The 22,991-nt window shown below is 49.9% G+C and overlaps 1 protein-coding gene across 1 annotated transcript in view; it reads right to left on the reverse strand.

Moving 5' to 3' along the window:
- NCOA1 (nuclear receptor coactivator 1) overlaps window positions 1-22,991 on the reverse strand; it is a 170,117-nt gene that overhangs the window by 129,100 nt on the left and 18,026 nt on the right. The window contains exon 2 of the mRNA XM_018566828.1: window positions 6,772-6,871. Within this exon, the coding sequence (XP_018422330.1) occupies window positions 6,772-6,854 (83 nt within the window). The 5' untranslated portion in view covers window positions 6,855-6,871. The remainder of the gene's footprint in view (window positions 1-6,771; window positions 6,872-22,991) is intronic.

A 22,991-nucleotide genomic window follows, 5' to 3' on the forward strand; every position in this document is an offset into this window, starting at 1 on the left:
GAAGGGAGAGTGAAAGAGTGGGGGAGAGGGAGAGAGAGAGAGAGAGTTGAGGGTGGAAATAGAGGGGGGCGAGAGGAGTGTGAGGGAGAGAGAGAACGGGCAGAGAGCGAAAGAGAGGGGGGCTAGCAAGAGAGAGAGAGTAGGGGAGAGAGAGGGGGAGAGCAAGAGAGAGGGAAGGGAGAGTGAGAGAGAGAGGCGGAGAAGAGGGAAAGAGAGAGGGTGAACAAGAGAGAGAGAGCAAGGGTGGAAAGAGAGAGGGGAGACAGCAAGAGAGAGGGAAGGGTAAACACATCCTAGTAAAATTTCCACAACAAGGGGAGCGGCGAGAAAGCAGGGGAGAGCGAGTAGGGGCAAAGAGAGGGGGAAAGCAAGCGAGAGGGGGAGAGCAAGAGGAGAGAGCGCGACAGAGGGAAGAGGGCGGAGAGAGAGGGGGAGAAATGAGAGAGGTGGGAAAGAAGGGAGAGAGGGGAAGAAAGGGAAGAGTGGTGGAAAGAGAGAGGGGGAGAGAGAAAGTGGAGATAAGCAAAAGAGAGGGGGGAGAACAAGAGAGAGGGGGGGAGAGTGAAAAGGGGGGAGTGAGAGAGGGGAGGGAAAGAAGAAAGAGAGGAGAGGTCACACAGTGAAGGACACCTACAGAACACCGCCAGGTTCAGGGCTCATTTTCTAAAATGTGGTCGGTTGTAAAACGCTCTGGGCGGAGGGGTCCTAATTGTTCTCCATCGGGCAGATTTTAAAGGGCTACTAAACATAAATTAGTTTTTTCTATGGGTCGGATTGTGTAGAACAGCTGTCTGATGATCTCCCTCCTGGCGGTTCTTCAAGCGTCCGGTTATTTATTTTGATTGTAGAAGATCGGTGTGTAGAGAAACTTCTACAGAACATCTGCAAAGCTTTTAGCCGGCTTCACGCGGCTTTGTTGAAGCCCTTCAAGCAACATTCGGCTCCGGTTTGGGGAGGTTAAACGCAGATCACAAGGGGATTGCTGACTTGTCGATTTAAAGCACAAAAACTTTCATTTAGATATATTCCCCAACAGCCACAAGGGATAAAAATGCACCAGATGCCTTTGCAAACTCAGATACTGCCATGTATAAGTAGCAGTGACATCATCACTGTGCTACCTATAGCCCATGCAGAGAGCAGCAGAGCTGAGTCCTTGCAACTAGAGGAAGGTAAGTGGCAGAAGCCACCTGTGGCCTAGCAACCAGGGGACAATAGCCAACACAAGCCACCTGCATCCTAGCAACCAGGGGACATAAGGTGGCAGAAGCCACCTGAGTCTTAGCAACCAAGTGACATTAGCCAACAGAAGCCTCCTGAGTCCTAGCAACCAGGGGACATTAGCCAACAGAAGCCACCTGTGTCCTAGCAACCAGGGGACATTAGCCAACAGAAGCCACCTGTGTCCTAGCAACCAGGGGACATTAGGAAACAGAAGCCACCTGAGTCTTAGCAACCAGGGGACATTAGGAAACAGAAGCCACCTGAGTCTTAGCAACCAGGGGACATTAGGCAATAGAAGCCACCTGTGTTCTAGCAACCATGGCAGCCTAGGAGGTAAAAGTTGCCTGCATCCTATCAACCAGAGGATGCTTGGTGTCTGTATTCTAACAAACAGGGGATGCTAGGCAATAACAGTCACCTATGCCCTAGCAACCAGGGGATGCAAGGTGGCAGAAGCCTGTGTCCTGGCAAATAACTGTTAAAGTAGACAAACTCTGAAACCTGCACTGAGCTGTACTTTGTAACAATGCTCAATGGCCATGGCAGATGAGTGCAAGCTCTTGTGCCATTATTCACCTGCCCTATACTATCAGGTCACGGAAGACTACCCATATGGCTGACTGCAGTAAAAGTTATAGATCATGCCGTTTGTTTACATTTAATGTTAAGTGATTAACCATTTGCGGCTTGATATCCCTTTAATTCGAGACTTTGCGGCAATGAAAAATAAAGGAAAGTCTCTCCAGCAAACCAATTTATTTTCTACCCAGGAGTCAGACAGACACAGAAATGATTATGGGAAAAAAAGGCAATAATGAGTTAGCTGGGGGCATGGCGGGAATTCACTTAGAGAGTCGGCCAGTTGTCACGGCAACGCTGAAGCTGTACCAGAAAACAGATCAATTTCTCCTTATAGACCATCCACGCCGGCGAGCCTAGCCGCATGCTGCCACAGAAGCATACCTCAGGCTGTGCTGTAATTAGCACATTGATAATGAAATTGATGAGGATTGTTATATTACATCTGACAGCCAACAGAAGCTCAGCGATTGGTGGAGGCTATAAAAAGGGATAGAGTTCAAACGGAACGTTAATGTGTACCCGCCACTCAGGCACGACGAAGGAACCTATTTCGTGTTCTTTTTCGACAGAGTTCAGAGTTGCAGAATGGAAACATAGCGCTAAGTGGCCTCATTCCCTACCATCAGAGGGGCCCAGGCTCCATCTAGCCTTGCATGAGCATCTGTGGTCATAGGGGATGGGATATATCCCTCCATCTCTGGTCATAGGGGATGGGATCTATTCTTCCATCTCTGGCCATAGGGGATGGGATCTATCCTTCCATCTGTGGCCATAGGGGATGGGATCTATCCTTCCATCTGTGGCCATAGGGGATGGATACCTCATGAAGTCAAACAGGTTTCATGGCCTTGAATACAAGACGCAAATGGCTGGAAAATGTGGATAAAACTGACTGTTTTGGCAATTGGCCACACAAGGAATCATTCTTTAAGGACGGTCAAATTCAATAGGACTCATTCTGTAATGTTGGAGATGTTTCAATACTCATCAAAGTATCTTCCTCAGCTCAGATGAGGGTCAGGAACGTTTCCCAGGATTTATAGTTACATGTTAACTTACTCACCTTAAAGCAGCCTTTCTCAACCCTTTAACATGGAGGAGCCCTTCAAATAACGTTCAGGTCTCTGGAAACCACTAACTATAATTACTAAATTTACAACTCACAGTAGCTCTTTGGTCAGTGAGAAGAATGCTCCTTATAATGGTGCTCAGTAGGAAGAATGCTCCTTATAATGGTGCTCAGTGAAAAGAATGCTCAGTGGGAGGAATGCTCCTTACATTGGGGGTCAGTGGGAAGAATGCTCCTCACATTGTTGGTCAGTGGGAAGAATGCTCCTTACATTGGGGGGTCAGTGGGAAGAATGCTCCTTACATTGGTGGTCAGTGGGAAGAATGTTCCTTACATTGGTGGTCAGTGGGAAGAATGCTCCTTACATTGGGGGTCAGTGGGAAGAATGCTCCTTACATTGGGGGGTCAGTGGGAAGAATGTCCCTTACATTGGTGGTCAGTGGGAAGAATGCTCCTTACATTGGGGGTCAGTGGGAAGAATGCTCCTTACATTGGTTGTCAGTTGGGAAGAATGCTCCTTACATTGGGGGTCAGTGGGAAGAATGCTCCTTACATTGGGGGGTCAGTGGGAAGAATGTCCCTTACATTGGTGGTCAGTGGGAAGAATGCTCCTTACATTGGGGGTCAGTGGGAAGAATGCTCCTTACATTGGTTGTCAGTTGGGAAGAATGTCCCTTACATTGGAGGTCAGTTGGGAAGAATGTGGAAAGAATGAGGAGGCAGGAAAAGTGCATTGTTCAGGAAGAAGGGAGCAGACAAGGAATGGGAGTGTCCTGCGGAGGGGAGGACACAGAAAAGGGGAGTTTCTTGGAGAGGGGAGGACACAGAAAATAGGAGTGTCCTGGAGATTTAAGGACACAGTAGAGGGGAGTGTTCTAAAAGGGGAGGACACAGGAGAGGGGAGTGTTCCAGGACTCAGGAAAAAGTAGTGTCCTGGAGAGGGGAGGACACAGGAAAGGGAAGTATAAGGGGGAGGGGAGGACACAGGAAAGGGAAGTGTTCTGGAAAGGGGAGGGCACTAAAATTGGGAGTGTTCTGGAGAGGGAAGGACACCGGAAATGGGAATGTTCTGGAGAGCGGAGTAGCATATGCAGTAAATAATATTTTATAGAGGAGAGATAAAATGGAGGATGCACAGGAGCGTTCAGTGGAGGGGTGTGTCCAGTAGAGGGCTTGTTCTAGCTCCACTAGAATGGAAGTGATCTGGAAAGGGGAGTATTTTCAGGATGGGGGGTGGCCAGTAGAGGGAGTGAGCAACTCTAACCAGTGCTGCCACAAGGCAAAAAAGGCCTCCCCTTCCCCCATGATTTCCGAATGCCTTCAGCAGCAGGTTTTATGCCCCGCCCCTTTTTGCACCCCCTCCTGCTGAAGCACCCAAGGTGGCCGCCTCTCCTTCCTACCCCTCGAGCCCGGCCCCTATTCTACCATTTTCTATAAACAAGTCAAGAGCCCCCTTTCAATGGAGAAAAGCACTGAAGATTTCAGCATGCTGTGTACTACTAACGTCTGTTTGCCAGGCCGAGAGGAAATGGACGGCAGATCGCCCATTGTCCTCAGGCAGCATATATTACACCCAATTGCCTCACAAGATGGCCTGCAGGATGATGGATTATTTTAAGTGAAAGGACTTCTGGGCTACATTGACGGCCTGCAATTGATCCGAGCCCTCCGCTCCACTTTGCTCAGCCTACAAGTGCTGTTTAAATATTATAAATCGGCCGGAGTCATTTTCATGTTCAGAGCAGAACAAATGGCCGCTGCGCAGACCCAAATCACCGCTAATAGCCAAAAGGGATGTTAAGAGCGGGTTCTCATTGTTATCTTAAAGTGCGCCCCCGACTTGTTAAAAATCGATGCCATGACTATAATCCCATCACCAGACATTATGACATTCAGTATTATAATGTAATGTGATATCACCTTTCACTTCCCGTCGGCAGCGAGTCACAATCTTATGCCGGAGTGTAAATTACATTTCTCTTTAAAGGAGAACTATGGGGTTAAGGCTTTTCCCCATAGTTCTCCTTAGGGTAACGGGAGGACACAAACTAGCGTCCCCCCGTCACCCGAGGCTCAGTATATAGGGAGCTACAGCTCGCGGTATACCGAGACGCCGCAGCTGAAGCGGATCCCGACAATTGTCCCGGGATCCGCCCAGCTGCGTAACTGACGGCTGGCTCTGCCTATCTAGAGCCAGCTGTTACCCGCCCCCTCCCCCATCTGTTCCGCCAGTCAACGCTGGTGGATCGGAGCGGGGAGGGGGGAATCCAGCCCCTCCCCTGTCACGGCACAGAGCTGTGACAGGATCGAGAAGTGAGCGAACACCGGTATGTGTTCGCTCACCTCCCGATCTACTGAGCCTACCTGTGACAGTCTCATTGTCACAGGTCGGCTAGAACTATGAGGTGAGTGAAAAGCACCCCCCCCTCATAGTTCTCCTTTAACCTCACGGAACCTTAAATACAGCTCAGAATTTCCCAGAATTCCACCTCCTATAAAAATCGCTTGCTTCCTCTCTGTGGTGCCCTATAGGCCCGAGGTTAAAGGGTAGTACACCCAAGAAGGAATATGTAATACATTGCAACTTGACCATGGATCTCATTTGTTTTCTTTTTTTATTTGCTTTATTGCCACCTGGGGATCCTGCCGGGAACACACTTCCTGCCCTAGGGTGACACCGCTCGCTGTAGCAGGAGCAGCGTTGTCACCCTTGGACAACAGCATTTTAAAAGGAGAATTATGAGGCGAGTGATTTTCACTCAGCCTCATAGTTCGAGCCGACGTGTGACAATGAAACTGTCACAGGTCGGCTCAGTAGATCGGGAGGTGAGCAAACACATGCCGTCGCTCACTTCTCAATCTATCCGTGCAGAGAGCCGTGACTGTCACTCACGGCTCCCCGCAGCGATTCCCCCCTCCCCGCTCCGATCCTCCAGCGCTGACTGGCGGAACGGAGGGGGGAGGGGGCGGGTACAGCTGGCTCTGCCTCTAGATAGGCAGAGCCAGCTGTCACTCACGCAGCTGGGTGGATCCAGACAGTAATGTCGGGATCCGTTCCGGCGTCTCAGTATACCGCGAGCTGTAGCTCCCTATATACTGAGCTTAGGGTGACGGGAGGATGCTAGTTTGTGTCCCCTCCGGGACGCTGAGGAGAACTATGGCGAAAAGCCCTGACCCCCATAGTTCTCCTTTAAACCTGTGGAGAGGGTAGTGCTAGATGGACTAGCATCTCCAATTCATATGAATATCAGAAAGAGCCAATTACCTGTAGGCTGCAGCGGGGTATCATTTTTTTAGGGCATAGAAGAGTAGAGGCTGTAATAGCCCCAAAGGAAGGGGGGGGGAGGGCAACTCCAGATCAATGGCCACGGTTTGAGTAAGGGAAACCCAACAAGCTTACATAGGTGTGATGGTTAGGTGTCCATAAAGGGTTGGTCAAAGAGTGTAAAAAAGGTGTCTGCCCCTTCTGCCTACCCCTTGGCCCAGCCTTGAATGGGTCTAGTGGAGGATATAACCCCCATCATCCTCTAAATTCTACCTACTGGGCTCTTAGGGGGATTTTGCTCCGAGTAGATAGCTCAGATCGAAGCTGCGGCATACATCCGGCATATGGTCGCTCTGCGTTGTTTTTCATGCCCCGAAGAGAAGAGCAGCTGCCCAACACCCGGAGCCTTTCACACACTCAGAGCTAATCAAGCGTGACGCGGGCGGTTAATGTATAGGTCACGCTGAATGCAGACTTTCTCCACACTTTAACCATTAACGCTGCACTCGGCCTCGGCCACAATGTCTCCCTTTATCCCGGCGCTTCCCCATCCCGGGTGAAATTGGCCTTGTGACACGGGACGGGGCGGAAAAAACATCAGGTCCGCTGTCATTCGGTTGGGATGACTTACTTTTGCATGGTGTCACATGGCGAGGCTTTCCTCTTGCGGTCCTGGCTAGCAGGGTCGGCCAAACTGTCCCCGAGGCCACTCATCTTGACCTATTTCACACCTGGAGAGAAAACAGAAAAGGGTTTACAATTGGGAATTCTGATACGTTTAATTCCATCCTATTGGTTAACAGATTTTAAAAATGATCTCCGAGGGACGCCGTACGGATCACTTCCACTTTTACCCTCACCCGCATCTGTAGCTACACCCACAAATCGTTGCCCCCATTTTTAACAACCGCCCTGGGCTGCAGGTCCTGGACTTTTTGTGCCCCGCTCCTGCTGAAGCCCCCTTCTGCTTCGTCATTGCTATGCCTGATGAAGGGACACTGCGTGCAGGGCCGGATTTCCCATAAGGCCAACCAAGGCCCGGCCTCGGGGTAGCAGGGAGTAGAGGGGCAGCAGGGACGTGGAATTCCTATCTCCCGATGCCGGGGACATACAGTTCCGGGCACCGGGTGGGTAGTTGCTTCCTACATTTAGCCTGGCTTTGGGTAAGCAGAGCTAAATGTACAGAGGGGGAAGCGGCCGCTTGTTTTGTACATGTGATCTCGGCAATGTCGCCGAGATCACTTGTATGCAGCCTGCAGGTCTGCCATTCTCCATTGGGGGAACGGGGGTACGGCGGGTAGGGGTTCTGTCAGCGTATACACAAGTTACATCAGATTTCTGTCAGCGTATTACACAAGTTACACGAGATTTGTGGCAGGATCAAGAAACAGATATATCAAAACACTTGCAATGGGATATTTAACAGACAAAAGGCAGCGAATGAGAGACGTTCATTGTTTGCTTTTACATATAGAGATTAAGGATTGGGACTGGCTGATATATCTATGCTGGAGTGGTCGCCTATACAGAGGTGGGACCCCCTTAACTTCCCCCCCAATTCCCCCCCCACCTCTGGGGGGTCTAATTTCTCTTGCTTTGCCCCGCCTCTCTTTCTTTCTTCCGTCCTCTCTTCTTGTTACCTCTCCTCTCTTCTATTATTTTCTTCCCCTTGTTCTAGTCACTTTATCTTTGTTGAAAACCACTCAAGTACTCGGCGAGCAGGCAGGCAGGTATACCAGGAAAGAGCAAGTACAGCTTAGCTCATTTTTATAACCTCTTTATTGAAATCTATTGACTTGCTTTGTCTCTGATACACATTCAGACTTGATAATGCATCAAAGACAATATCAGTCATGGTTGCTTTCCTTTTGTTCTATTGTTAACCTACTTATATTTTGCCTTCGCTGGTCTCCCCCCCCCCTTCAACATGTCGATTAAATTTTAACATAAAACCTTTCAATTCACATTACATTCCTTATTCTAGACCTAGCGATGTCATCACTGGGCCTCTTTGCTTATTCATGCAATGCAGGCAGATCATGGCTGGTGGGAGGGGCCGGCAGAGTGCTGTACATAGCTTCCTGAAAACATCACAGTACAATGCCGCGGTACTCATCTCAAGAGCCCACAGCCCTGATGCAAGCAGTGGGCTGGCTTTTGGGAGGAGTTATGCAAATATCAATATGCCTTGATGGGTGGGTGTCAGTCTGAAGGAGTGAGTTTTCCTAGGAAGGCATGGTAACATCCACATGTGATGCTCAGCCTCCATGATTGGCCATTCAGCTACCATTTTCAGGAGCAGATCAGCATTGGTGCACACCATTTTTTAGCACAGGTTTCCATCAGATCACACTTTTATTTTACACTCTTTCACCAGCAGTTTGTAGACACCTGACCATTCCATATATGTGAGCTTGTTAGCCATTGATCTGCAGTGTCCCTTCCCCTCCCCATGGCCATTGACCTGGAGTTGGCCCTCATCCCCCATGGCTATTGATCTGGAGTTTTCTCTCACCACTTCTCCATGGCCATTGATCTAGTTTCCTCTGCCCACGTCTCCATGGCCATTGATCTAGAGTTTCCTCTCCCCTCTTCTCCGTGGCCATTGATCTAGCGTTTCCTCTCCCCACTTCTCCATGGCCATTGATAAGGAGTTTCCTCTCCCCTCTTCTCCATGGCCATTGATCTGGAGTTTCCTCTCCCCTCTTCTCCATGGCCATTGATCTGGAGTTTCCTCTCCCCTCTTCTCCATGGCCATTGGTCTGGAGTTTCCTCTCCCCTCTTCTCCGTGGCCATTGATCTAGAGTTTCCTCTCTCCTCTTCTCCATGGCCATTAATCTGGGGTTTCCTCTCTCCTCTTCTCCATGGCCATTGATCTGAAGTTTCCTCTCCCCTCTTCTCCATGGCCATTGATCTGAAGTTTCCTCTCCCCTCTTCTCCATGGCCATTGATCTGGAGTTTCCTCTCCCCACTTCTCCATGGCCATTGATCTGGAGTTTCCTCTCTCCTCTTCTCCATGGCCATTGATCTGGAGTTGCCTTATTCCCACCATTCCTTTGTGGATATTACAGTCTACACTGTAGGAAGGCTTTACTCAAGGTTCTGGGTGGGAATTTGTGCCCATTCATTGTGCCCAAGCTATATGAGGACTCCAGTCTGGGCCAAATGATATGCAGAAAAGGTGGCCACCTTGGGCACTTCAGCGGGAGCAAGGCCCAAAATGTGCCGGACCTGCAACCTAGGCTGCTGAGTTAGTTCACAGCTTATGGAGGGTGGCGCACTTTGGCCTTTTCGCCTTGGGCGCTAAAGGACCATGTCCTAGCACTGACTCTGGTTCAACTTCTAGAGTAAGACCTTCTCATAATGGCAGCAGCAAGTGGACATTGCCGGAACTGCACTGCCAGAGCCTGAGAGAGATACAGGATTCACTGAACCTACTGCAAACCAACTGAAATGTGTTTTTTTCACGTGGACTGACCCTTTAAACCGTCAGTTGTTTCATGTAAGAAGATCCCTCTCTAAAGCACACATGGTAGCCAGGCCGCCCGTAGCTGGTATCTCGCTGGAAGCAGCTAGAACCCAATCTGTGTTTTTTATATGTTACATAAGAGTGACTGCTCTGAATCTAACCTGACAGGTTGTACCCTAGATCTATATTCACTTCAAACGAAAACCGAGCACTGCCGAAGAGCTGGCACGCTATATTCCAAATGATCAGCATCTGCTGCGTTGTGCGCACCTTACTGGCCTCTTCCAGACACAGTAAACCATTTAACCCTGTTCACAGCAAAATATAAGAAAACGCTCATGAGACCGCTAAGGTTTGCTGTTACCTAAATCAGATCTTGGGTTTTGGTGTCTGCCGGCGCTAGGCAGGGTAGAGGCCTAGAGTCCTGGTGGGCAGCTGGTGAGGTCACCAGACTGGAGTGAGGTAATTTAGTTCTGGGCTGCGCTATCCACAGCCTTGGTTATCAACTGGTGGGTTGTGACCTCGTGTTCAGTGGGTCACCGCATGCCTTCCACTCTTTTTAGGTCAGAGGCTCCCAAGCCTCCCCCTAGTGCAGCAATGCCAGTTCTCGTGCCGAGCAGTCATTCAAAATATGCTGCCCGATACCAAGTGTCAGCTTGTGGTGTGGTGGGAAGGGGTTATGGCCGCGAGGGAGCTCTATCCATAAGTGCATTGCTCACAGCTCCCTTGCGTGTCCTGTAGAGGAGCCTGGACCGGAGTGATGTAAAATTCTGGCTCCCGGCACCTCTACAGGGCACGCAAGGGAGCTACAGAACTGGATGCACATATGGATGGAGCTCCATCACACCACATTAGCCCACACTGGACCCCAGGCTGAGGATCCACTCCAGTTCTGGTAAGGTCGGGAGACTGGGTGGATTTAGTTCGTGTGAGTGCATATGTGTGAGTGTGTGAGAATGTCTGTGAGTGTGTGAGATTGTGTCTGTGGCTGTGTGTGTCTGTCAGTGTTTTTGAGGGCCCATTCACACTAGTACAGTGCGTTAATCGCACAGTACAGTGCGTTAATTGCACAGTCCTGTGCGAATAACGCACTGTACCACGCAATTGCACCCACCATGCGTTCTGTTGTGAGCGGTGCATTGCATTGCCATTCATTTGAATGGCACCCCAAATGCATCTCCCACCCACAGTTCTATTGTCCGCATCAGTACCGCAATGCCATGCGTTCCATGGCAGTGCAACTTGGGTCACGACTTAATGACCGAGGACAAATATGGGTCCTGCGGTTACACAGGTTGACAACCACTGATCTACAGTATTGCGACCAATGTAGCAGGTCAGTGCTAGTGGTGACTGCAATGGATGGCGCTATGCAAAACCACATTAGGATAAAGAACCACCAGCACTCAATTAAAGATGAAATATTCTTATGTGTGTTTTCATGGAATGCCACAATAGTCAAACCCAGCCAACCTTTCAGGGCCTTGCAGGGTCCCTTACTCAAGGCGATACCTCTGGCCTGGAGTGAAGAACAGCGGCCTCATTCTTGAGAAAAGGACCTTGCAAGGCCTGAAACATGGAGACACTTCAATCTCTAAGAGTGGTGGCAACACCTTCATCCTGCTAGACCGGAGTGAGGAACGTCAATCTTAAATTTTTGGGTTCTGGTGATATTGTGCTAAATGGTCTGTACAATGAGTGACTAGGCCACTATGTTAACTTGAGGAAAGGATCCTGCAAGGCTCCGAAACATGTGAGAAACTTCAATCTCTAGGAGTGGCGTCAACACCCTCATCCTTCTAGACTGGTGTGAGGAACATCAATCTTACATTTTGGGGTACTGCTGATTTTTTGCTAAATGGTCTGTACAATGTGTGACTAGGCCACTATGTCACCTTGGGGAAAGGATCCTACAAGGCCCCAAAACATGGCAGAATCTTCAATCGTTAAGAGTGGTGGAGACATCTTCATCCTTCTAGACTGGTGTGAGGAACATCAACATATAAAATTTGGTTGGTCTGGTGATAATTTGCTAAATCAGTTTGTACAATGAGTGACATTGTCACTGTGTCGCCTTGAGGAAGGGACCCCGTAAGGCCTCGGAATGTTGGCTGTGTTTGACTTATGTATTTGAGAACCTTCATTCGAGTGCCAGTGACTCTTCATCCTTCTGTAATGGAGGGAGGAACATCAATCTTAAATTTAATTAGTCTGGTGATATTTCGCTAAATCAATCTGTACGATGTGTGACCTTGCCCCTATGTTGCCTTGAGGAAGGGCCCCCGTGAGGCCCCGAAACATTGGCTGTAATTGACTTAGAAGACATTTCAAGAATAAAACACATGAGAATCTTTAGTCCAGTGCTGGTGACTCTTCATCCTTCAACATCGGAGTGAGAAAGGACAATCTTAAATCTAATTGGTCTGCTGATATTGTGCTAAATCAATCTTTACAATGTGTGACCTTGCCCCTTTGTCGCCTTGAGGAAGGGCCCTCGTGAGGCCCCCAAAACGTTGGCTGTATTTGACTTAAGACATTCAGCCAATAAACACCTGAACATTTTTCATGAAGTGCTGGTGACTTTATCATTCTTCATTGGAGGGAAGAACATCAATCTCAGATTTAGGTGGTCTGGCGATATCGTGGCAATTTATCCGTATGTGTGCACACTGCACAATAATTTGATCCCACTTTGTGAAATATCCACCTTTCATTCCCCACCTATAGACCTTTATTGATACTGAGCACTGCGGTCTTCCATCCAATGCTTGCTATGAATGTCCTCACCTAGCATGGACTTACATGGCCAAGTGATGGTGGGTCCATAGACCCCAACTAGGATCGCCAGCCCGCACAGGTCACCAGAGAGCCCGCACAGGTCACCAGAGAGCCCGCACAGGTCATCTTAGAGCTCGCACAGGTCACCCGAGAGCCCGCACAGGTCACCCGAGAGCCCGCACAGGTCACCCGAGAGCCCGCACAGGTCACCCGAGAGCCCGCACAGGTCACCCGAGAGCAACAGGGCACCAGAGAGCCCGCACAGGTCATCTTAGAGCTCGCACAGGTCACCCGAGAGCCCGCACAGGTCACCCGAGAGCCCGCACAGGTCACCCGAGAGCCCGCACAGGTCATCCGAGAGCCCGCACAGGTCATCCGAGAGCCCGCACAGGTCACCTGATATCCTGGAAACATCAGAGCGCCACCCCGCAAAAACACAGCGTATGTAGCTTCATATTGCTGTATAATGTATTACTGGGATTTGTAGTCCTCTATAGGCGGTCTCCTTACTCCCTCCCCTTGCTGTCTCTTTTTTGTTCTCTCTCCTGGCTGCCTCTCCTCACTCTCTCCTCTATTTTCTCCTCCCCCCCCAAAAAAAAAAATTGCCACGCGCGGCGCTAGAGTGTTCGGGCTTCACTTGAAACCCTAGCCCCAACTGGCCCTCATTTGGAACCGGGTCCCTCTGTCCCTCGTTCCTCCTTAGACACCCCTCTCGTTTGGCCTTTGTATAGACCTCTATACTTCAATTGTACTATTTTGTGCTCCAGTTTTCCGGCACAGATATTGGCTGCTCAGTAGAGTCTCCTTCCTCCCCTCAGAAGGGTGCCTGCTTATGCTTATTACAACCCAAGCTGTTGTGGTGATGACTACGTGCAGCCTGTGGTAAAAGCTTTTAGCACAATATCTCCCTTGGGGAGCCGCTCCTCCCTGAGTGAGTGGGTGCCGATCATAAAAACCCCAGGTAGCGCACAGCGAGCGGAAAGCGGCTTTTATTTTTAGTATTTGTGCAATGGGAACATATACATTGCTTTACAGGGCGCGCCGATCCTTTCACATGGAGTCCATCTAAAGGGCTTGCAGATTAAAGCCCAACTTCCCCCTGCCAGCATGCTGCAGAGAAGGACCCTTGCTTTTCGGTGTGGAAGCAGTGCTCTCTCCCTGCAGATATCTAACATGCTGTGTCAGACCTATAGCCAGGGCCGGATTTACTCTCTCTGCTGCCCCAAGGCCAGGTTCCTCAATGGGCCCCCCTCCGCGCCAACCCCCCCTCCCCCCCCATGGAGAATGGCAGACCTGCAGGCTGCACACAAGTGATCTCAGCGACACCGCCGGGATCACTTGTACAAAACAAGTGGCTGCTTCCCTGCTAGCCAAGGCAGGGCTAAATGTAGAAAACAACTACCCGCCCGGGGCCCGGAACTGCATGTCCCAGACGTCGGGAGATAGGAATTCCACACCCCTGCTGCCCCTCTACTCTCTGCTGCCCCCGAGGCCGGGCCTTGGTTGGCCTTGTGGGAAATCCGGCCCTGCTTAAGCCGATGCTAATATTTTACCTCCACCTTAACTCAGCCTTAACCTTTGACCCAAACACTAAGCTAATCCATAACCCAACCCCTAACTCTCATCAACCTGCTTGCTTTACACCAGAGCTGTCAGAGCTAATGGCTCCACACTACAAATGGCAGATCTGCTCTTCTTGTCTTAACGGCCACATATTAGAGAAGGTCAAAATTTAGCAAACGGCGGTATTGTGGCCCCTGCTTCCTCAACACCCTAGGCGGCCTATGCTGCTCCTCCTACTACTCCCTGCTGCTGTTGGTCTTGTGGAAAATCCGGCCCTGGCTGTGTCAGACCTATAGCCCTGCGATAAGCAAACCCCGTGCTCCCTGCTGATTGGAGCGCTCCAGCTCTGGCTTCAGCAGGGGACATGCTGGACCTCTCTGCAGAGAGACCGTTGCTTCCACACACAGAGCAAAGCACCATCATGGCCGTGCGCCTTCCTGTAAAATATCTTCTATTTTCATGATTGGTTTTTAAAAGTGGACAGAGGATTAAAAAAAGTTAAGATTACTTATGTTATGGGGGAACATGTAAAAAAGTAAACGATGCATACGCAATACCATAGACAATGCTGTGCTGTTTAAAAGGCAAAAACAGTTGTAAATGTTTCTGCAGTGGTGACAGAGAGCGGGGTCACTGAGTGCAGTGGGCGGCATGGCAGGGGTTGATGGATGCCACCCTTATCTTAGTCTAGAAACTGAGGTAAGAGCTTCCGTCGGGGGAGAACTTACAAGTTCCCGCACACACTGCCGGCTAATGGACTGGAATCAATAAGAGCAAATGATGTGTTTTATAGCACTTCAGCACGGTCTGCTGCAAGCCCCGTGATAAGCACCCGAAATTACGTGCCTTTAATTCTCCTCTTGACCTAGTTGGCATCCTAAAAGATATGCGCTTATCCATCTAACAAGTCAAAGAAGTAGGGCTGCCACCTTTTCTTTAAGCAAAACCTGAACACTCTAGCGACGTGCTGACATTTTTGGGGGAGAATACGCAGGAGAGAATTAGTTAGGAGTCCTTACACTGACCGCCTATGTAACGGAGGTATATACACTGACCAGCAATGTAACAGAGGTATGTACACTGACCAGCAATGTAACAGAGGTATATACACTGACTAGCAATGTAACAGAGGTATATACACTGACCAGCAATGTAACGGAGGTATATACACTGACCAGCAATGTAACGGAGGTATATACACTGACCAGCAATGTAACGGAGGTATTTACACTGACTAGCAATGTAACAGAGATATATAGACTGACCAGCAATGTAGCAGAGCTATATACACTGACCAGCAATGTAACAGAGGTATATACACTGATTAGCAATGTAACAGAGGTATATACACTGACCAGCAATGTAACAGAGGTATATCCACTAACCAGCAATGTAACAGAGGTATATCCACTAACCAGCAATGTAACAGAGGTATAAACACCGACCAGCAATGTAACAGAGGTATATATACTGACCAGCAATGTAACGGAGGTATATACACTGCCCAGCAATGTAACAGAGGAATTTACACTGACCACCAATGTAACGGAGGTATATACACTGCCCAGCAATGTAACAGAGGAATTTACACTGACCACCAATGTAACGGAGGTATATACACTGCCCAGCAATGTAACAGAGGAATTTACACTGACCACCAATGTAACGGAGGTATATACACTGCCCAGCAATGTAACAGAGGTATATACACTGACCAGCAATGTAACGGAGGTATATACCAATTTTTGTTGCCCCAGTCTGCCTGACATCTTGTGTCTGTGTTTCAGCTGCCATGAAACCCGGACACACCATTCAAAACCCAGACTGTCCAGGTGAATCCCGGACAGGTGGCAACCCTACCAAGAAGTGTTCACTGTACTATTGTCTGTATCAGCCAATCGAGTTTCATCTTTCAGGGCTCACTCACACTGCCTCCCTTTCTACTTTTTGCATCACATTTCACAATTTAGGTGAAAACACAGACATTGCACAACGCATTATATCAGGGGAAGGCAACTTTGGCACTCCAGCTGTGCTGAACCTAATCCCATAATTCCTCTGCTTATGAGAGTCATCTTTGTGGCTGTCAGAGTCTTGTCAAGCGTCATTGGACTTGTAGTTCCACAACAGCTGAAGTGCTGAGGTTGCCGACCCCTACATTACATTCAGCTGGCCACACTTACTTGTTTGCAAGTAAACAAAAACACTGAAAAATCACGTATATATAAAATGGTCACTTGCAGTGATTTTTCCTTTCCATAAATGATTTTTATTTACTTGCAATGCGGCTTTGAACTTGCTAGACAACTGGACTACTCCAGGAAGAGTAAATTCCCTAGCACAGGCCCCCCTCCCCTTGCACGTCATAGCCCGCTCCTCTTCTGGGAGTGTCAAATTACTGTCTGTGCTGGCCCAACTCCTCGGCCTCTCCCATCTCTACACAGGATTTGTGAATGAAAAGACTACAAGTCTCATCTGCCACTAAGGAAAAGGGACTCTTAGATCTCATTAGAGCAAAGGTATGGCGACACCATCGCAGTCCTCCAGTTACATAACTGAGGGTCCGTACCTCCATTATTTATTTCATGAATGCGTGTGTGCTTTATTTTTCAAAAGTTGGACTATTGCTTGCAGTAAAAACAATGCACGGGAAGGCCGATAAAAAGGTGATTTATAAGCATTTTGAAAATCCGTGACCAAGGAAGTGACAGAAGAGGAAATGTCCTAATTCAGAGTCAGAAATACACAGAAAACATCCAACAAAGTGATGTAACATGTGCAGGATGCATAGAAAATGCGTGGCACCGCTTCAAAAATGTGTCACAAGGCATGCGTGTTATCTGTAACATGTGTGTGAGAAATTAGGGGGGAGGGTGAGAGAGATGAGAGAGAGCGCGCGAGAGAGAGAGCGCGCGAGAGAGAGAGAGAGCGAGAGAGAGAGAGCGCGAGAGAGAGAGAGCGCGAGAGAGAGAGAGCGCGAGAGAGAGAGAGAGCGCGAGAGAGAGAGAGAGAGAGCGCGAGAGAGAGCGCGAGAGAGAGCGCGAGAGAGAGCGCGAGAGAGAGCGCGAGAGAGAGCGCGAGAGAGAGCGCGAGAGAGAGAGAGAGAGCGCGAGAGAGAGAGAGAGAGAGAAGAATGAGAGAGAGAAGAATGAGAGAGAGAAGAATGAGAGAGAGAAGAATGAGAGAGAGAAGAATGAGAGAGAGAGAGAGAGATGAGGGAATGGAGGGAGAGAGAGTGAGAGAAGAAGGAGAGAGAGAAGAATAGGAGAGAGAGAGAGTAGAGCGAGAGAATGAGAGAAAGAGAAGAAAGACAGCATGCAAGAGAGGAGAGGGAGAGAAGGAGAGAGTGCTACAGTGCCCCACTTACTCAGCACTGAGGGACTCTCCGCTCTCATCCCAGACTTCACCTCTACAGAAGAGACGAGGAAACGCTGCATGGACCCCCCATCCCCCGTTATATCATCCTTTACCCCTAACAATGTCCCTGGGCTTACCTGTTCCCCCATATCATCCTTTACCCCTAACAATGTTCTAAAAAAAAAAAAACAGAAAGGAAAGAAGACAAAGAAAGAAAAGGAATATATGGAGAGATAAGAGAAAGAAAAAGTGAGAGAAAAAGAAAGGAAGGAAGGAAAGAATGAATACGGAGAAAGAAAAAGGGGGGAAAAAAGGAAAGAAGAAAAAAAAGGGAAATATAGGGGGTGAGGAGATGGAGAGAGAAAATAAGAAATTAAAGAAAGAAAAACAGAGGGAGAAATAGCAAAAGCAAACGTAAGAGATAACAAAGAGAGAGACATAAAAGAGAGCAGGAGGAGAGGAAAAGAATAAATTAGAGAAAGAAAAACGAAGAGAGAAAACATAACGAAATGTGTAAAAGACGGATATAAAAAGAGAGAATGGAGGAGAAGAGACAAACGATCCCAACAGCTACAGAGAGAAGAGTAATGAGAAGAATAAAGAGTGAGCAGAGGAAAGGAGAGAATGTGGCAGAGCAGAGAAGGAGGAATGATAAAGGAAGGAGAGAATGTGACAGAGAAGGAGGAATGATAAAGGGAGAGAATGTGGCAGAGCAGAGAAGGAGGAATGATAAAGGGAGAGAATGTGGCAGAGAAGGAGGAATGATAAAGGAAGGAGAGAATGTGACAGAGAAGGAGGAATGATAAAGGGAGAGAATGTGGCAGAGCAGAGAAGGAGTAATGATAAAGGAAGGAGAGAATGTGGCAGAGAAGAGAAGGAGTAATGATAAAGGAAGGAGAGAATGTGGCAGAGCAGAGAAGGAGGAAGGGGTGACAACATGCACCATTCCAGGAGACAATATCACAACGCAGAGCCCCTGTGATCTCCTATTGCCGGGTGAAGGAGCCGGCATGTTGCAATGCTCGCTATGTAAACAACATTGAGGGACACTTGGCAGTGTGATCTGCCTGACAGAATATTCTCGCCGGCCTCGCTGTCATATTCAGATGCTTCGAATAATTGACTCTCTCCTTCATCCGATACGGCAGCCAGGCCCGGGCCTAATGTAACTACCAGCCCAGATGGCTCCGCTATGCTCCATCACCAACTTGTCTCTCTCCGTCTTACCGAGCCGGACTTGTCTAGCAAGAAGTGCCAAACGGCGTCAGGGGCAAATTTTGTATGTATTACCGCAAATGTGACCGCACACTACATGGCTGAAGGTCTGTGGGCACCATCACATCTATAGGAGCTTGTTGGAAATCACATTCCAAAACTATGGGAATTAGCAGAAAGTTGCCCCAACACCCCCGACTTCTTTGAAGTAATAACAGCCCCCAGTCTTCTCATGAGATTCTGAAGTATGTCTGTGGGGATTTGTTCCCACACTGCACACCTGCTGTGCCCATTATAAGGGGCTCCCTCTATCCCTCTGCTGAGTTCCCGGGTCTGTACTCCTGCTGTGCCCATTATGAGGAGCTCCCCCCATCCCTGTGCTGAGTTCCTGGGTCTGTACCCCCGCTCTGCCCATTATGAGGGGCTCCCCCCTCCCCGTGCTGAGTTCCCGGGTCTGTACTCCTGCTGTGCCCATTATAAGGGGCTCCCTCTATCCCTCTGCTGAGTTCCCGGGTCTGTACTCCTGCTGTGCCCATTATAAGGGGCTCCCTCTATCCCTCTGCTGAGTTCCCGGGTCTGTACTCCTGCTGTGCCCATTATAAGGGGCTCCCTCTATCCCTCTGCTGAGTTCCCGGGTCTGTACTCCTGCTGTGCCCATTATGAGGAGCTCCCACCATCCCTGTGCTGAGTTCCCAGGTCTGTAAACCTGCTGTGCCCATTATGAGGGGTTCCCCAATCCCTGTGCTGAGTTCCCGGGTCTGTACACCCGCTGTGCCCATTATGAGGAGCTCCCACCATCCCTGTGCTGTGTTCCTGGGTCTGTACCCCCGCTCTGCCCATTATGAGGGCTCCCACCATCCCTGTGCTGTGTTCCTGGGTCTGTACCCCCGCTCTGCCCATTATGAGGGCTCCCACCATCCCTGTGCTGTGTTCCTGGGTCTGTACCCCCGCTCTGCCCATTATGAGGGCTCCCACCATCCCTGTGCTGTGTTCCTGGGTCTGTACCCCCGCTCTGCCCATTATGAGGGCTCCCACCATCCCTGTGCTGTGTTCCTGGGTCTGTACCCCCGCTCTGCCCATTATGAGGGCTCCCACCATCCCTGTGCTGTGTTCCTGGGTCTGTACCCCCGCTGTGCCCATTATGAAGGGCTCCCACCATCCCTGCTGCATTTGTATTCATTTTATATTCTGGACAATGTAACAGGAGGAGTTGGTACACACAATGGTGGACGGGAACACCCAAAACTCTCAGGTTGGCAGGAGGAGAGTCGGGAATCTTGGCCCAGGTGATCTCACTGTTGGGGCATCCAAGACACCGGAGAAGTCCGGGGCAGATTTAGCTGGTAAGGTAAGAATCACGTTTGAGAGGATCGCTATACAAAAATGTTCCAACATAAAATATCTTCTATCAGCGCGCCGCGGGCAGATTTGTGGAGGAACGCTCATACACGACGCTCCATTCTGCTACTAATCCACTGAAGGGTTGAGGAAACTTTGCAGAGAGACTTTTCATCCCCTGAGGTTACCTCCAGCAGAGGGGTGCGGGGTGAATGCGCATGGCAGGCGTCTCTCTATTCCTGGGCTGGCTGTGTACAAAGCTTTGCGGAGGATTAGCCGGCTGCTCTGTACATTTAGGATGTGATTAGTGTAACCCGGCAATCACTGTAAACACCTTTAGCTTAAGACGCAGCAAATTCCAAGCAGACAGGTGAAGCAAGTGGAGGCATGAGGCAAACACGAGCACGCTTTTTAGGAAGCGACTGAGGTGGGCGTGCTGCAGTCTACTGTAAAGGGCAGGTAATGCCATCAGAAGGGCCACTGCTTGATGCCTAAGCATCTGCTGGAGCCAGTCAGCGCCACCTCCTCACCCCCTCTCCCCCCACCCTCCCGTTAATCCATAGTAGCCAGACAGCAGCATCCCCTCATCCATGGTGGCCAGACAATGCCCCCCCCCCACATCCATGGTAGCCAGACAGCAGCACCCCTACATCCATGGTTGCCTGACAATGCCTCCCCCCCACATCCATGTTAGCCAGGCAGCACCACCCCTTGCATCTGTGGTAGCCAGGCAATAAGTAGTGGCACAGCCTGCATCTGTGTTAGCCAGACAGAGGCAGGTAGCCAGGCAACAGCATCGCCTGCATCCATGGCACCCCCAGCTTTTATGGTGGCATTTGCCTCCCCTGCATACCTGGTAATCCTATAACAGCACCCCCTACATCCATCATAGCTCGGCAGCAGCCCCCCTTGCATCCACTGTAGCAAGAATGTGCACCCCCAGCACTTGTGGTCGCAAGCAGCAGCATCCCCCGCTGATGTGGAAGTCAGTCAGTGGTCCCCCTAAATCCATCAAAGCTTGGCAGTGGCACCCACTGCATCTGTGGTAGCCACTACAGACAGCAGCACCCCAGCATTTGTGGTAGCCAGTCAGTGGCACACCCCCATCTGTGGTAGCCAGTCAGCGGCACCCCTGCATCCATAGTAGCCAGTCATCAGCACCCCAACATCCATTGTAGCTCGGCAGCGGCACCACCAGCATGCATGGTAGCTGAGCAGCTGCACCCCCAGCATGCATGGTAGCTCTGCAGCGGCACCCCCAGCATCCATTATAGCTCAGCAGCTGCACCCCCAGCATGCATGGTAGCTCGGCAGCGGCACCCCCAGCATGCATGGTAGCTCTGCAGCTGCACCCCCAGCATGCATGGTAGCCCAGAAGCAGCAAACTCCATCAGTTGACTGTCAAACTACCGATGTCATAGACCCTATTGGCAACCTAATAGCCAACTTAAAAAGTGTACACCACAGAGTGACAACACCGCTGCTAAGTGCGAGGCAGCGGCTTAGCATTGTCAGCCTAAATATAGGAAGTTACTGTTACTGGCAGAATTTCCGGGTGAGCAACTTTGTAACAGATTTACAAAGAACTAATTTGCATAAGAAACCTGCATACAGTGAGGCACGATGCCAAACATCCCAATTTGGCCTATATATCATATCACGCGGGTTCTTTCCCCCTTCAGGCCCGATCACTTCATCTCAGACACCGCTTTAATTACAGGTATGATTCATTAATAGCTCCGATATTCAAACAAATGTCAGAGAGTGTGACCGCGCGGAGGTCACCCAGGTCAACAACAAAGCACACTTAGCAAAGCTTAGAACGCACATTGGGTGACTTATGTCAGGGCCGGGGAAGCCGCTACGTGTGGCCCCTCCATGAGGATCAGAGGATACATGAAGGGTCCGTTCACACAGGTGGAGTCCCAGAGCACTTCCCCTTTGGGGAAAGGACTCGAGAGTGGAATATACAGGGAGCGTAAAATGCCTTATGAAGAACTTGTACCCACGCCGTGTGTTAATCTCCTTCCACTTGAGTGTGAAGTGGTTGCACCCGGGAAGGTGCTCAAGTCACTGCTTCCCTTATCAATGAAAGGAAAGGGGAAGCCAAGTGACGAGCGCCTGATCGCGGCACCCATTTGTCTGGCGTCATTATCCCTCCGCCAGGCAAGGGATTCTGGGAATTTGTTCCTGCCCTGAAATCCACATGTGTATGGAAGAGGGAATTCCGCTCAGGTCTGTGCCCAGAGGGCCTCTGCTCCACCGAGAGGCCTCGGATGACCAAATGAGAGGCAACACAGAGGAGCCAACAGAAAATGAGGTGAGTGCTTTTTACTCACCTCATAGTTCTAGCCGACCTGTGACAATGAGACTGTCACAGGTCGGCTCAGTAGATCGGGAGGTGAGCGAACACATACCGGCGTTCGCTCACTTCTCGATCTATCCCTGCAGAGAGCCGTGACAGGGGAGGGACTGGATTCCCCGCTCCGATCCGCCAGTGCTGACAGGCGGAACGCGAGGGGGCGGGTACAGCTGGCTCTGCCTCTAGATAGGCAGAGCCAGCTGTCAGTCATGCAGCTGGGCGGATCCCGGCACAATTGGTGGGATCCGCTTCAGCTGCGGCGGCTCAGTATACCGCAGGCAGCAGCTCGCGGTATACTGAGCCTAGGGTGACGGGAGGACGCTAGTTTGTGTCCTCCCGTTACCCTAAGGAGAACTATGGGGAAAAGCCTTAACCCCATAGTTCTCCTTTAAACCAACATACCAAGACCAGCCTATATGCAAAGACGTTGTCTTTACCGGAACGCACGTCAACACCCAGAACTACAAATCGAATGGAAGCACTCCATGCCGACACCTAGATCATAATACATCTATGGGAGCTGCCGAAGAACTTCTGGCCAACTAGCCCTGAGATGTCAGGTTGGTGACCGGACTTTTGTCAACACAGTTAAGCCACCTCCCCCCCGCCAGCCTGTAAATGGACAGCGAATGAACGGCAACAGACTAATGAGGACATCACTCTGCTCTCTCCTGCAAGTATTGCCTTTCCCAGAAGTATACATAGAAACCTCAAGAAACCACCATCAGATTGGTGTAAGAGGTCAAGCAGAGGCAAGTCTCCTCCCAAG

The sequence above is a fragment of the Nanorana parkeri genome, unplaced genomic scaffold (assembly GCF_000935625.1).
Source record: "Nanorana parkeri isolate BGI_ZX_2015 unplaced genomic scaffold, ASM93562v1 scaffold980, whole genome shotgun sequence".
NCBI lineage: Eukaryota > Metazoa > Chordata > Amphibia > Anura > Dicroglossidae > Nanorana > Nanorana parkeri.